This window comes from Balaenoptera borealis, assembly GCF_965194805.1.
Source record: "Balaenoptera borealis genome assembly, chromosome: 20".
In the NCBI taxonomy this organism is placed as follows: domain Eukaryota; kingdom Metazoa; phylum Chordata; class Mammalia; order Artiodactyla; family Balaenopteridae; genus Balaenoptera; species Balaenoptera borealis.
In genome coordinates, this window is record NC_138879.1 from 13,529,171 (window position 1) to 13,545,169 (window position 15,999).

General features: G+C 45.6%; 1 protein-coding gene across 10 annotated transcripts in view; it reads left to right on the plus strand.

Moving 5' to 3' along the window:
- The first annotated feature begins 849 nt into the window (after window positions 1–849).
- PITPNC1 (phosphatidylinositol transfer protein cytoplasmic 1) overlaps window positions 850–15,999 on the plus strand; it is a 266,448-nt gene continuing 251,298 nt past the window's right edge. For 2 of the 10 annotated variants that reach the window (XM_082373722.1, XM_082373730.1), the window contains exon 1: window positions 8,604–9,523. In XM_082373722.1, the coding sequence (XP_082229848.1) occupies window positions 9,476–9,523 (48 nt within the window). In that variant the 5' untranslated portion in view covers window positions 8,604–9,475. The other 8 variants (XM_082373721.1, XM_082373728.1, XM_082373726.1 and 5 more) reach the window with 8 other exon arrangements.

The following is a 15,999-nucleotide window of genomic DNA, read 5'->3' on the forward strand; positions in this document are numbered from 1 at the left end:
GACAAAAAAATTTAAAAGAAAAAACAAACAAAACTATTCTGGAATAAAAATCATGGATAATATAACCCATCTACACACATAACTAAAAAACAAACACTAAACAAGAAAACATCCTACCTGTAAAGGAGAAACATTGCAAAATAGCAAAATAATAATATATTTCAAAATATAAAGGCTGAAACATGTCTACAGTAGAAATACAAAGAAGTAGCCATTTGCTTGTACACATATACAATACAATAACTATAAATGCAAACGTTACAGCTGCCACAGGTGTGTTCTTTTGGTTTTTCAAGCATAAGGGTGGCATGATTTTTCCAATATGGTGTACAACTTCTTGGTAAAGTTCTGTATATCGAAGTATAATCTTCCATTGTTTTTCACATAGAAGAAGTCTTAGAAAATTTAGTGCGTATTAAAACTTCAAAAAAAAAAAAAGCTTGGCATAGGTATAATGGAGTTAGGCCTCAGACACATAAGGAGGTGTCTGGCAGGACATTGAAAAGTCTGATGGAATGTGAGACGATATTTTATTGTGTAGGTTTGTTGCATTGCAGTTGTTCAGCATCCCAATTACATGTTGATACCTTCCTCATCCACTGTGACCGTGACAGCCCCAAATTCCCTTACAAATTTCAAAAGCACACTCTAACAGCTCATTGAGACACACTAGGGTAAGATGTTTTCTGGCTCTACATTTGGTGGGCAGTTGGTTTGACTAGAGTAGACAAAAGGATTTGGGGTTCTACACTTTGTGTGAAAAGTTTGAAAAAACAAAAAGTAACAAAGGTGTGGTGGATTAAACAGATTTATAGTTTACGGAACTCAAAAAATAAGAGTGTAAAGAAGGCAGGGCTTCCCTGGTGGCGCAGTGGTTGAGAATCTGCCTGCCAATGTAGGGGACACGGGTTCGAGCCCTGGTCTGGGAAGATCCCACATGCCACGGAGCAACTAAGCCCGTGTGCCACAACTACTGAGCCTGTGCGTCTGGAGCCTGTGCTCCACAACAAGAGAGGCCGCGATAGTGAGAGGCCCGCGCACCGCGATGAAGAGTGGCCCCCGCTTGCCACAACTAGAGAAAGCCCTCGCACAGAAACGAAGACCCAACACAGCCATAAATTAAATAAATAAATAAAAATAAAAAAAATAAAAAAAATAAACAGGAGCTGTTGTTTAAAAAAAAAAAAGAGTGTAAAGAAGGCAAATAGGTGGAGAAAAGTCAGTTGGCTCCACACCAAACTGAAGCCCTTCCTCGCTAGGCTTGGAGGTAACAATAATGAAAGCCAATTGAAATCTGAGGAAAAGCTTGCAAAGGAAACAAAAAGTTAAAGTGAAGTAAATAAAGAAGGAAACCAGTAAAAGTCTGAGCAATGGGCAGAGAAAATAGGTAGAAGTACTGTATTATAGACAGACTCTTTATAAATTTATTATTTGAGTGAGTCTGAGATTAAATTTGTGGCTTTGTAAGAAAGAAATTGGTTTCAGAAGAGAAAATTTGGCAGTGGAAGAATAAGGAATCTAGGAATTCCCTGGCGGCCCAGTGGTTAGGACTCCAAGCTTCCACTGCAGGGGCCACAGATTCCATCCCTGGTTAGGGAACCCGCATGCCACGCAGCATGGCCAAAAAAAAAATAAAAAGAATAAGGAATCTAAAATGAAGGGAGAAATACTGATTGGAAAAAGTTTATTCAGAAAGAACCATGGTAATATATATTATGATACTAATTATTGAAAATAGTGTGCCTATATATTAATTACTACATTGGTATATATATTTTTTCGTATTTGGCATTTCTGGCACTTTCAGCTTATTGGCTGTGCACATATCTGACCCAAAGTTCCTGCCTTTGTGAAGTGAACATTCTAATGGGGAGGAAGACAGAAAATCAACATGTAAATATGTGCCAGGGGTGATAGTGCTTGGGAGGTGGTCGAAGAGGGCATCGCCAGTGAGCCAAGACCTGAAGTAAGGGAGTCTTGCAGGTCGCTGGGGGATGAAGATTCCAGGCAGAGGCCGGAGCAAGAGCACTGAGCTGAGAGCAATCAGACCATGCCTGGCTTGTTTGAAAACCAGAATGAGTAAGGGCGAGAGTTGTAGGAGATGAGATTTAAGGCAATTTGACCATTAGAAGGACTTGGTTTTTAATCTGAGTGAGATGGAGAGCCAATGGGAGTTTGGGGCAAAGGAGTGGCGGGAGCTGATTTGCATAGTAAAAGAATCGCTCTGGCTATTTCCTAAGAGACAGAAGCTGTTTCCTGCTGGGCAGAAGCTGGGAGACTAGTTAGAAAGTTTTTGCAATAATGCAGGAGGAAAATGATGGTGTCTTGGACGAGGGTGCAGGCAGTAGAAGTGGTAAGAAGTGGCTAGATCCTGGATATAATCTGAAAATAGAGTCAAGATAGGACTTGTGGTTGGTTATGAGAGGAAAGGGGTCAAACATGTCTGCAAGATTTTTGAGCTCAATCTCTGAAAAGATGGAGTTGCCATTTGCCAAGATGGAGCAGACTAGGGACAAGCAAGTCAGAGGGAAAAGGGCAGGAGTCAGTTTGGGATATGTTAATTTGAGGTGCCTATTGGGTATCCAAGTGACAATGCTGAGAAGGCAAGTGGATATACAAATGTCAAATTAAAGGGAGTCATTTGGACTAGAGATTTGAAGTTAGGAGGCATTAACATATTGATGGTATTGAAAGTCGCAGGGCTTACATGACAGAAAACTTCCTGAAATGTGTGTAAAATATTTGTTTGTAAAATATTTGTTTTTATTTATTTACTTATATATATTTTTTGGCCACGCCGCTTGCAGGATCTTAGTTCCCCGACCAGGGATTGAACCCGGGCAGTGAAAGCGCCGAGTCCTAACCACTGGACCACCAGGGAATTTCCAAAATATTTGTTTTTATAAATTGCTTATTTTAAAGGCAATGGGAGAACTTGATATTTTCAAGTCTGTTATGAATCATTTTGTAAAGAAAAATATGCTGTATTTTATCTTTTGGGTAAATGTCAGGTGAGTAAAGGCATACCTAAGTCATTGTATCCATTTACTCTTGCTGCTGTAACAAATAACCATGAATTTGGTGGCTTGAAACAAAAACAAATGATGCTCTCACAGTCTGGAATCCAAAGTCTGAAGTCAGTGTCAGTGGGCTGAAATCAAGGTATGGCAGGGCCATGTTCTCTCTGGAGGCTCTAGGGGACAATCTGTTCCTTGCCTCTTCCAGCTTCTGGTGGCTGTGGGCATCCCTTGGCTTGTGGTCTCATCACTCCAATCTCTGCTTTCATGGTCACAGTGCCTTCTCCTCTTCTGTGTGTATGTGTGTGTCAGATGTCCACCTGCCTTTCTCTTACACAGATACTTATGACTATATTTAGGGACACCCAGATAATCCACGATAGTCTCATCTCAAAGTCTTTAACTTAACCACATCCGCCAAGACCCTTTTTCCAATACGGTAACATTTTCAGTTTCCGGGGCTTAGGACCTGATGTCTTTGGGGGCCATTATTCAGCTGCACTGTAGTCACCTACGCAATTTCTAAACTGGGGTTTTGATATAAACGGTCACATACTCTTAATAGCAAACATAATTCCTTCTTCTCTCTGGGGACATTTAAAATGTTCCACAAAAAGTCAAATTCCATGACGTCTCTATGGCACTACATAGCTAAGAAATACTATTTCTGGATCTGTGTTGACGTCATTTGATGATACTAGGTCAAATATACTTTGGCATTAAAGAGTTACCGTAAGTTATGGTTGCACAGTTACTTCCTCTTAAAGGATACTCAGGGTCAAGGACAACGTCTTCTTTCATCACTAAAATTTCTCTCCAGTGAGTATAGGTTACAGATCCTCTCATAATTCATCTCAAAATATTCCAATGTTTTGCCAACTTCTGTAAAAACAGGTAATGCAATAAAAAGTGAAAGCTTCATAAAATTTATTACTAGCTTATTTATTTAAAAAAAAAGAAGACAAAGCCATACGTTTGGCCACGGATCCTCCAGGTATTTTTCCCATGTGAAGCAATTTGTACCACATCATTGTCAATTAATCTTTATTTTATGAGCATTTACTGCACAACTATAAGCAATTCCACATCAAAGGCATTCTCCATATTTAATAGAGACCTGATAAGTGGGTCTACACATAAGAATTGCTTCTGGACTTGCTTTGTGTAGTTTTATTAAGAATGAATTTAACATTTGCATAGGACCTAACAAGGTTAGACATACAAGTGTTTAAAACACACACACACACACACAGAGGAATATATAGACATAGACTTCTCTGGAATTAAATAATGTTTAATAAAACAAAAATTAATTGCAAAGTGTAACTTTGATTTTCAAAAATCGCCCTTAAAGAGGGGGAGGGGCATGTCAAAAGGACACAGGAACCGACCTGGAAGAGCTACCAATGGCCAAAGCTGGACCAATGTGAACAACAAAAATAACGTCGTATTGAATTATAACTCAAAGTAGAGAAGAAATATGCCTGAGTCCACACTGATATAAATAAATAATTGAATGAACACACAAATGAGGGAGAAAAGACACATCTTGCAGGATACCATATTGTGTGTGTAGATACCCTCCCCTTGAGGGGCTGGGGCTTAGCTCTGCTTCCTTGAGTGTAGGCTGCACTTCAAGACTGCCTTCCAAAGAATAGAGTATGGAAAGGGAAAACTAGTCACTTTACAATAGAAAAACTTGGTAGACATTACCTTAACCAAATGATCAAGGTTAAAGTTAAGCCCTTTATCAAGGGCTACTTGGCTAATAGAAAGCAGAGCATGGGAATGAGAAGGGGACATCTTTATAGAACTGTGATGTAACAGTTTTGTTCTGTTCCTTCTCTCCTTAGCTCTAAAACAAGTTGAAGGTCAGTCTCTTCAAAGCTTCTTTGGAGTAGCTACACATTTAGGTAAGATTATTGAATGTTACATAATGCAGTGATTCTCCGCTGCAGCAGTTCCCCCCTCCACACCCATCCCCATATTTGGCAATGTACGTGGGTGGGCGGGTGGGATGGCTACTGATACTCAGTGTGTAGAGACCAGGGATGCTGCTGAATCCTACAGTGATTCCCCCAGCAAAGAATTATCTGTTATCAAATGTCAATAGTGCCAAGGTCGAGAATCCTGAACTCATATGCATACATCTAATAGACCTTTATTGGGTACCCACAATATCCCTCAAACTAGGCTACACTTTCCAGATGACACAATAGGACATGGTCCATCTCCTCAGGAAGCTTACCACCATGTTGGGGAATTGGAGAACAAGTGAAACACTTCAAGTAAAGGATATGACATTATATATATAAAGGCCACACTGGCATACAAACCAGAACCAAAATGAATAGTCCAGATCAGTGTTCTGGGTTGTCTAGAAAGGTAAAGAGTTATCTAGAATGGCTCCGTGTAGGAGATAGGATTCTCATTGGGCCTTGATGAACCCACAGACTTTAGATCTAGTGAGGAGGAAATAGGAAGATGGAAAGAACCACGATAGCTTACTTTATTTTTTTTATTTTTTAAAAAAATTTATTTATTGATTTATTTATTTTTTGCTGTGTTGGGTCTTCGTTTCTGTGCCAGGGCTTTCTCTAGTTGCGGCAAGCGGGGGCCACTCTTCGTCGCGGTGCGCGGGCCTCTCACTATCGCGGCCTCTCTTGTAGCGGAGCACAGGCTCCAGACGCACAGGCTCAGTAGTTGTGGCTCACGGGCCTAGTTGCTCCGTGGCATGTGGGATCTTCCCAGACCAAGGCTCGAACCCGTGTCCCCTGCATTGACAGGCAGATTCTCGACCACTGCACCACCAGGGAAGCCCCAGTTTACTTTACAAGTACCAGGGATATTCTTGGAATAAAACACGAAGAGTCGCGAAGTCTGTTGATACAGTCTTCTTTCAGATCCTAGTTACAGACAGAACCCTACAGTTTTTTTTTTCACACAAACTGAGAAGAGGTTTCAATGTGGGGGAGGGGTGAGTCAACAGAATTCGGGCGAAGACACTGGGTTGAACAGCTGCACACCTCCCCCATCTCGCGTTGAGAACCCCTGCCTTCAGAAGGTGTCACCCATCTGAGAATATATGCTGTCATAGACATGAGTAGGCTAATATTCTTTTCCTTTTGGTCGCATCATTCCTCACTGGTAACTTTACTCTTGGTTCCTCTTTTTGCCCTTTGCTCCCCATACACACTTTTTAATATGTGATGACCCGTAACTGTAGAGTGTACGTTGTTAATGGAACATCGCTACCATCCATAGTGATGATAGCAACACTTTCAAGGCTCTTTGGAAATGGATATTGCGAACTCCATTGTTGAAAAGAAACAAAGATACAGTTCTCACCAGACTCTTGCTGACGAGGTGACTTAAAACATTTTAAAGCAAGGTGTCTGACCAGTAGATGGCGCCCTCCTCCCTTGTGTGAATGAGTTATGAATGGATAGGCTCTCCCTTTGCCCTCCCCTCCCCCAAGCACTGTTGTAGAGAAAACCCATCGGTTCCCAAGTCCTATCCAAATCTTTTAAATTCATCGTCTTTTCTTCATTCGCTGTCTAATTCAGACCCTCCCCATTTGTCTCCTTTAGAATTACAGTAATATAAACCTCTGGCCTCTGGTATCCTTCTGTCCGAACCCATCCAACACACTACCATCAGAATCACTTTCCAACAACACAGATTGTCAGTGCCCTGCTGCTTAATTGTGTCCTGAGGGAGGGAGTGGGAGAGGATTCTCTGTGAAGGCAGTGGCAAGAGCAGAAGGATTGAAGTAAGTGGAGCCCTTCTCTAGACAACAATTTTTTCATTTGGCTGGAGTAGGGCTGGGGAAGGGTGATGGGGCTCTGCGGGAAAGGTAGATTCAGAGCCTTGATCTTCCCGCCAGGGAATTTTAACTTGCTCAGTTAGACCATAGAGAATCACTAAGAGGTTTTGAAGGCAGAAGGATTAGAGCTGTGCCTGAACAAGGGTAACATGACCAGGCGTGCGGACTGACTGAAAAGGAAAAGTTCAGGGAAGAAGTCAGCTTAGCAGAGGGGAAAGGACAGAAGCATATATATGGTAATTTGCAGTTTGCGAGATTCGGAGAAGTAGTTCCTCAACCGTAATATTCATCAGTAAAATACTTCATTACAGAATCAGCGTCAGGAAACATCTAGGAAAGCCAGGAATTTGTCCACATTCCCTGATGTCCTGTGTGCATATGCATGTGTGGCTAGGCAATACATCCCCTAGCTGCCTCTGGGAAGAGTTTTAAGTGCCAGAAGTGAAGCCACTACGCGTGTTTTAGTAAGAAGCAGGAAAAAGAAAAACAGCTTGAGCTTCCTCTGCGTATCACAGGCTTTCATGTGTTATTATTCAGCAGTACAGTGTCAGATTTAGATTTTCCACCTCGAGGAATTTGGTTTAGCTTTAATTAGTTGCTGTGAATCTTTCTGAGCCAACTCTGGGAAGCATTTATCTAGAAAATAGTTTTTCCCTAGAATATAAGCTGGATAGAGGGTGTAATTTTTCTATCAGCCTTTGTATCATGTTCACACAGTTGTAAATTCTCTCCAGCCATCTGGATGATTTTAGCCACAGCCCACCATAGTTATATTGGTTAATTACTTATTACTCATAATTTTAAATACTATAAGATTGAGGCCATCAGTATCGCCATCCAAAGCCCTGTGAGGAGCTGCAGGATCTTAGAGCACGAATATTTTTTCTGAGGAAAGATGATGCTTGCAGGTTATTCTGCAAAGAGGCAACTGATGCATTTTTCATCCAGCAACTTTTCAGAAAAACAAGCTTAAAAATACCAGACAAATGAAAAACAGACTTCAGCAGTTACATGCAGCTTCCTGAGTAACTGAAAAATGTGCCTCTTGTGGTTAAAATGAGGGATCTGTTTAATATGGATGAAATACCAACACTCCAGGCATTTTCACTGACATTTCACTGTGACTTTTTGAACTTGGGAGTGCTGACAGGAAAACCTATTCTTGCTGCTCTGCGAAGCCTGCAGTCAGACTGCAGAGCAGGGCCAGGAGAGGTAAAAGGCTATGCCTGGTTCAAGTTCCCCCTGGTTTGTGTGTCTTTCTGTTTGGATTTCATTTTCATTCACATTGTTGCACTTTCCAGCTTCTGGATTCCTGCTCTGAAACCAGTTAGGAAACCAGGCAAGGGTTTGCTTTCCTGCTCCCAAATCCCATCGCCTCTCCAGCGCTGGACTTGCTTACTGGACCAAAGTGAAAACGCTCTCGCTGGGCATTTGTAAAAACCTTCTCTAAAGGTCAAGGGGCACTTCTGTACCTTGGACCCAGAAGCTACCCAGAGTGGCTGGACAGAGCACTGTGGCACCCGGGGTACATTTGAGAACAGGTTCAAAGGGTAAAGGAGCCGAAGGGAGCCCCCTTTTCCGATCCTCCCCATCGCCCGCCGGCCTCGGCTCTCCGCGGCAGCCCTGCCGTCTGGCAGCAGCCCGGGAGAGACATGCTGTTTTGTTTAAATCCTCCACATTCTTTGCCATTTCCCCATTGGCCGGATGGGGCTACCCTCCCCGCGGAGGCCGCTGCTGATGTCAGCTTCGCTCGCGCTCGCTCCTCCCGCACCCACCTCCCCGGCCCGAGGCACACTGCAGCTCGGCGCCGACTCTCCGGCCACGGCGAGGTGGCTGCAAACTCTCGGGCACGCACGGCGCTCGGGGATCCGGACTCGGGGGAGGGGACGCGCACGGAAGGCGCCAGCTTCCTCCCGCCCGCCCCTCGCAGCCGCGAGCCGAGGTCGGAGGAACCCGGAGCCCCAGACCGGCAGAGCTGAGCGGCGGCGGCGGCTTCCCTTTTCTCCCCCAGCGAGCCCTGAAGCGCCTCGGGGACCGGCCCTAAAAAGAGCAGGAAATCTTGTTTACCGCCCGGGGAGCACAGCCGATCGAGCCTTTGTCTGGAAAGTCAGCATCTCTGGCTCCGTCTGCAATGTGTGCCTGGTGACATTAGCCTTGGGCAGCCCGGCCGGAAAAGGGGGGTCGCCAGGTTCAGATCTGGTTTCAGAGGCGAATCGAGCGGGTGACTTTTGTGCATTCGTTTTAATTTTTGGAAATCTCTCTTTTTTTTCTTCCCTCGCCCGCTGCCGGGCATGTCCTGATCTGGCGCCCGCTACTACTGCCCCGGGCTGCCGATCAGAGCGGTTTCCAGCGGTTCTCCCTCCCTCCCTGCCTGACTTTGCAACACCGCGTTCCAGGCGGATCGACCTCGGCGAGGAAGGAGGCGGGGGAGCCGCGAACACCAGGACCCAAGCCTTGACATGCTCTCGGGCGGAGAGGAGGAAGCCAGGACCTGAGCGCACCGCCGGGGCTGCTTCGCCGCCCGGCTCCGAGCACGGGGCTCCGGGCGCGTTGCCCTGCTCCTGGGCGGCAGCCTTGTTGGTCTGGGGGAGCCCCCCTCTTCCCGCCTCGGGGGTCCGCGGCCGGCAGGACCATGCTGCTGAAGGAGTACCGGATCTGCATGCCGCTCACCGTAGCCGAGGTAAGCGCCGCGCCGGGCCCGGCCTCGCCCACTCCCAGTCCCCGGCTCCGGGGCGCCGCGCCTCCCGCCTCCGCCTCGCGGGCGGCGGGGAAACCCTGGTGGAAAACTGCCTCCCAAACCGGGAGGCTGGAGGGGGAGGAGGAAGTGGAATTGCTGCTTCCACTTGTCACCCCAGCAAGGAGGGCGGCGTTGGGTGGGGCGGTGGACTGCAGGTGGGTTTTGTGGGGGGGCACCCAGAATCCAGATTGCTGGGGATCAGAATGCGCCAAAGGGATTTGGTCGCCCCCTCCCTCCAATTAAGAAAATGAATAAAGCAAACCCAAGAGCCCCAAGCATGCCCTGGTAGCTGGGGGGGCATCCCGACCTGGCGTGGGCCCAGGTTCCCCTCCCGCCCTTCGCTGGAAGGTTGGGGTAAGGGAGAAGCCTTTCGCCCTCGGGATTTGGAGGGCCCGAGCCCCGCTCCGGGGCACCTCGGAACCCTCGGGGGGTCCGTTTGGGCTCGGACCCCTTGCATCGCCGCCAGACTGGGCGCCGCTCCGCCACGCCCGCGCTTCGAGGCCCCCGGACCTGGCTTCGACCTTTCTCTAACCGCCTGGGTCGGAAACTTTCTGCGTGTCTTGTTTCTTGAGCCGCGGGGAGAGCTCTCTGCGGGCGAGCGGGGAACGGCGGGGGCTGCGGCGCGGCCACAGGGGGGAGCTCCAGCACGTGGGTGCGGGCCTGGTCCGGGTTCCCGGGTCCCGCAGCTGCAGGGCGAGGGGAGGGGGCTTGTCCTGGGCTCGTCCTCCACGCGCTGCTCAGGTTCCTTTCTCCCGAACCCCTCCCTCCCCACCCCTCCCCCCACTCCAAGCCTCAAGCTCGATCTTTCAGGAAACGATGACTCAGTGAGGATTATTCAGGCCCCGGCTTTCCTTTATTCCCGCTCTGCCTCCCTATCTTCGGTGATTTCACAATTGCTTAGCGCTTGTCCAGGGACATCGTGGAAGCGTGAAGCCAATCAAGGCAATTTGAAACTTACCAGTGTGGTTTGGTGTGGCAACACACATGACACCTGAGACCCAAACCGTGTTTATGTTTAAATACAGTGCACTTAATCTGTCAGACATGTTACTGAGCCACTACTTTGGGGAAGGGGCGAGGTGCTTTGGGAGAGAAAAAGATGGGGACTTGTCTTCATTTGTTGTCTGGAGCAAGTGTTAAGGCAAGAGCCAAGTACAATCCAAGGCAAGATCAAAGTATAGCTCCGAGTTTACAAAATGTATTCTAGGGACGCTGGCTGCCAAAGAGATCAGCCTCCACCCCAGTGATCAACCGAGCCGTGCAGTTCGTTGGCTTTGGAGGAGATAGCATTTGAGCAAGGTCTTGAAGGATGGATGCCATGTGGGTAGGCAGACCGTGTAAATAACGTGGAGAAGCAGCACACAATGCTATGTGGACGAGGGGAGAGGCAAATGAGTGAAACTGGTTAACTGGAGTTTTTCTAGAAAAGGCTGAGATCTTTCCACCCCTGAGCGGATGAGTAGTTCAGCTTGGAGGTGTGTCTGCTTCCACTCCATCTCCTCCTAATGACTTTATTTATTGAGAGGAGTTTGGGATCTAGGGGCAATGCTGGTACTGCATGAAATGCCCCCCATTGCAGGTGATAGTCAAGAAAGTAACCAGCTCTCAAATCTTCTCTGCTACCTACAAAATCTCTTTATTCTGTTTTTTTCCTTCTCAGGCTTTCTTGAACCCTCAGGCACGGCTCTTTCTCCACTTTTTTTTTTGCACTGAAATAACTACAACTTTGGGGTGAAGTAATCATATTTGAGTGGTATAGGTGGAGGCCCTTCCTTTCTTGATTGGCAAATGAAATGAGACTCGGCTTGTAATACAATGTATAATTATAACTTAATTAATGTGTCATTCATTTGGACCAAAGCATGATCCAGTGTCTGTAAGGTCATATTCCGAAGTAGTTTTCTTCTTTGTTCGTGAAGCAGTGGGGCAGTTTAAATTGAGGAGGGTTTCAAAGCGGAAGGATTCAGATTAACCAAATCAGATGATGGATGAGGACACGAGGCCCAGCTTGCCAGAGGTTAGACCCCTAGGGTCTGATTGGTAGTGAACCCCACAATCCACCCTCCACCTTAGCACTGTGTCCTCCCAACCTTAACACTGAAAACTGGGAAGCAATTATCTTCAAAGAAGACAATTACCATCAACTTCGGTAGACTTTTAGAAACCTCACTTTTGCTACAACTGTTGATTTGCTTTGGGCCTGATTCAACCTACATGAAACTTCTAGGATTTGTCCCTGTTCTGACAACTACAGTTAATTAGTAGCAAAGTCCATACTTTTAAAAATGAGACAAATGCCCTTGTTTTGGAGAGTCATCAAAAGGACCAACACTGTATGTCCATCCTTTTTCCCTGGTTTTATCTAGTTTAACTCTTCTTGGAGGGGAGTGTAAGGGAGACTGGTGTGTTATCCACATTTTGCAGATGAGTGAACAGAGATTCAGAAAGGTTAAGTAATGTGCACCAGGCCACACAACTAGTTAATAGCCAAGCCAGAACCAGAGCCATGGTAAAACCATTAGTATTTGTTTCTCCTTACTCTGCTTCTTGCCCGTTACTCATGTTTAATCCAGAAAAAAAAAAAAAAATCTTGAAAACAGATAAAGTCAGCACTATCAACTAAATGAAAAATCAAAGACCTTTTGAATTGGTATAGAGTGTGCTAGTTTCTACTATTTTTCTCGCCTTATTTTAACTCATAAAATATTCCTTAGTTCCAGGAAAGAAGAACAGCTCTGGGAGATAAAGCAAGTAAAGCTGAATTACAGTCTAGATCAGTGTTGGTGTTTTGTTTTTTAGACATTCATATTAGAGTAAAGAATTATAAGTAACATCCCATGGATTTATTTTAATTAAAAAAAACCCCACTTCACTGGAATAGTCTCCTCATTTATTTTCAATGTTGTTGTCTCTGAACTAAATATAAGCCCATTGGAAAGTTCTAAACAGCAAAGGTCCCTGGGGGCCAATAGTTGCCTATGAAGAGACAGTTGTCATTGTCTTCATTTGAAACATTTGGTGATATAGATTCTAGAATTTTAGACTTGGAAGGGCCATTAGAGGTGGTCTAGAGTTGAACCATTTCATTTTGTGGAGGAGAAGACTAGAGCTATAGAAGGTGCAGTTAGTTGCCCATCTCATAGCCAAAGGCAAGGTCTAGGCCAGAACCCGGAGAAAAGCTCTTTTGCTGGGATTCTTTGTTGGAAGGAAATATCCCTAAGCCGAATGTGCAAAGCAGGAGACTAAATCAGTCTCTAGTTGGAAGGTGGGTTGGAGACTCTGACCTTGTCTTCCTAGGGGAATTTTAGGGGTTGTCAGCTGCCACTAAAGGTGGCCAGGGGCCTCTCTTTGAAGCTGCTTTTGTATAACAAGTCCACTGGTTTTCCTTCGATTGTATTTTTTTGGGGGGTAGCTTTTGGATGTGTGGCTCAGTGCAGATTATGGTGGAGTTCAAGGCCCTTCCCTCCGAAGCCACTCCTTGGTGCTGCCACTGGTTCCAGCATCCTGATCCCAAACTGCATCTTCAGGACTCCACGGAGCACAGTCTGATCATGCCTCCCTGACAGGTGCTTATCAGTAAGATAAGCATCTTCCAAGAGCTGAGCACAGCCCAGTATGATCTAAGGTGGGAATCTTTTCAACTTCATTGCTTGCTTTGGTGTTTAATACTTCCTGTTCTGACTGCATCAACATTAATGTCTGGGATTTACTTGTGATCTTCAGGGATTTGATGCACAATGAAAAACAGAAACACTCCCCTCCAAGAAAAGAAGAAAGAGAGAGAAAAGAAAAAAACCCCCAACTTTTTAACAGAATATTATTTTATTCTTCGTCCTGGCAGGGAGCCAGCACACTTTATCCAGGCTCCCCCGAGTCCCCAGAGAATTTTCTTGCGCACATTTCTGAGAACAGGTTTGGGATCGGGGTGATGCCGTCTCTGGAATGACATAAATGAAGATGCCAAAATGCCCAACGGTGCTCCTTTTTGCTCCGTTTTAAAGCATTTTCGTGAAATGCATCTGCAAACCTATTGGGGTAGAAATTCTTTAAGGAAAGAGGTTTTTTTTTTAATATATAAATTTATTTATTTATTATTTGGCTGCATTGGGTCTTTGCTACTGCGCGCAGGCTTTCTCTAGTTGCGGCGAGTGGGGGCTACTCTACGTTGCGGTGTGCGGGCTTCTCATTGCGGTGGCTTCTCTTGTTGAGAAGCACGGGCTCTAGGCATGTGGGCTTCAGTAGTTGTGGCTCGCGGGCTCAGTAGTTGTGGCTCGCGGGCTCTAGAGCACAGGCTCAGTAGTTGTGGCGCACAGGCTAGTTGCTCCGAGGCATGTGGGATGTTCCCGGACCAGGGCTCCAACCTGTGTGTCCCCTGCATTGGCAGGTGGATTCTTTTTTTTTTTATTTTTATTAAAACCATTTATTTACTTACTTATTTGTTTATTTACTTCTGGCTGCGTTGGGTCTTCGTCGCTGCACGTGGGCTTTCTCTAGTTGTGGCGAGCGGGGGCTACTCTTCACTGTGGTGCAGGAGCTTCTCATTGTGGTGGCTTCTCTTGTTGAGGAGCACAGGCTCTAGGCGCGCGGGCTTCAGTAGTTGTGGCTCGCGGGCTCAGTCGTTGTGGCTCGCAGGCTCTAGAGTGCAGGCTCAGTAGTTGTGGCGCACAGGCTTAGTTGCTCCGTGGCATGTGGGATCTTCCTGGACCAGAGCTCGAACCCATGTCACCTGCATTGGCAGGCAGATTCTTAACCACTGCGCCACCAGGGAAGGCCAGGAAAGAAGTTTTAAGTTTGATATTTTCATCAACACTTTGTTTTCTGTACAAAGTGATATCCTTGAATGTAAAGGAGAAAGACTCCTTGGATTAATCTCAGACCTTCTCCAGGGTTCCTCATAAACATAATTTTGGAATTTTGTTTTTTAAGAATGAGCACTATTTTGACTTTTTTTTTTTCCTAATTGTTAGCTTAGTTGCGAGGGACAACTCTCCGCCACTCACAGCTGGGGTTGTGAGTGATTTCTGGGTGATCCCGGTAGCTTCTCTGGCCTGTTTCACAGTCATCAAGGAACAATGTTGCTCATTGCTGCCCAGCTGTCTCCCAAAGCTCCCTTTTTGGTCGTGAGGGGCACCCGGGAAGTGGGGGGCGGGTTAATGGATCAGTGCAAACCTTTCACCACTAATAGAACAGACAACAAGGAGCAGATGCTGGCTTCCTGGCGGGTCAGTGAAAGTGACTTTGTGGAGAAAGGACACTGCATTTTCCCTGTGATTTGGGTGTGAATGCCTGTCACGTGAAACAGATTCTAGGCCTTGGGGGAAAAAAAAAACCCACAACACTATTGTTAACAAAAGCCTAGTTAAAAGTGGGTAGTAATTAACTTTTGCTTTTCATTACAAAGGCAGGGGGCGAATTCCCAAGGCTCTTAAAAATCAACTTCAAAACACTGTATCTGATTGAGTATAACTGATATTCAGGGAAAGTGAGGCATCTTCCTTTCAGAAAGGCTCTCATTTTGGTGAATGGAGAATACTATTTTTTATAGGTAGTTTTTTAAAAAAAATAATCTATTTTCAACACTTAACCTCTTTAAGATCTCTTCCTTGCCCCAGAGTGTCAATCAGGGAAGTGTGTGTGTGTGTGTGTGTGTATGTGTGTGTGTGTAGGGCAGAGGGTTCACAAAGATGTTTTGTTTTGTTTTTTTAAATATAAAAGTGTGTGCACAGTGACAGGCAGTAAGTGTGTTTTTCAGGGGCAGCGATTACTGGAAAAGTACGTCAAGGTTCATTGCTTTGGCGGCCTGCGTGAGGGTGCAGGTGCCCTGGCTGGCCTCTGTGGATTCTGGCCTGCTTTCTGTTGCCTGGAGGTCTGTATGGTCAAGTAACTCTGAAAACTTTTTTGAAAACTAGCAAACATGTCTGCCTCTGTTCATAGAAGAAGACAAATACAGAAACCAGCTGATCTGTAGCAAGAAGTCAGGAAGGTTTTACAAATCTTTAGCAAATTCAGCTCGCTGGGAGCCGAGAAAAAGAATTTCAGATTGCAGACTGCCAACTGCCTGCCCTCTGTGTCTCATGCTTGAAATCAGGAATTTTGTTGTATTCCCAAGTGGAGATTTTTTTGTAGGCTACGTGGCAGATGAAGTTGAAGTGTCTTATAACTATTAAAACTGGAAAACAAATTGTATCTGGAAAATGTAAAGTTTGAAAAAAGTATCTTATGAAAACTTATAAGCAATTCATACAAACAGAATCTCAGGGGTGCACACCTCCAGGGGGCGCCATTTACATGGAACCCAATGGGAATGGTGCAACGTGATAGCCCTGCAGCTGACCAACTGCCTTTGTCAGTCCTCTCAAGCTCCGCAGCCCCTGGTGCTGTCATGTGTTAAAACTTGAGAGTTAATAGCAGTCTTGCAG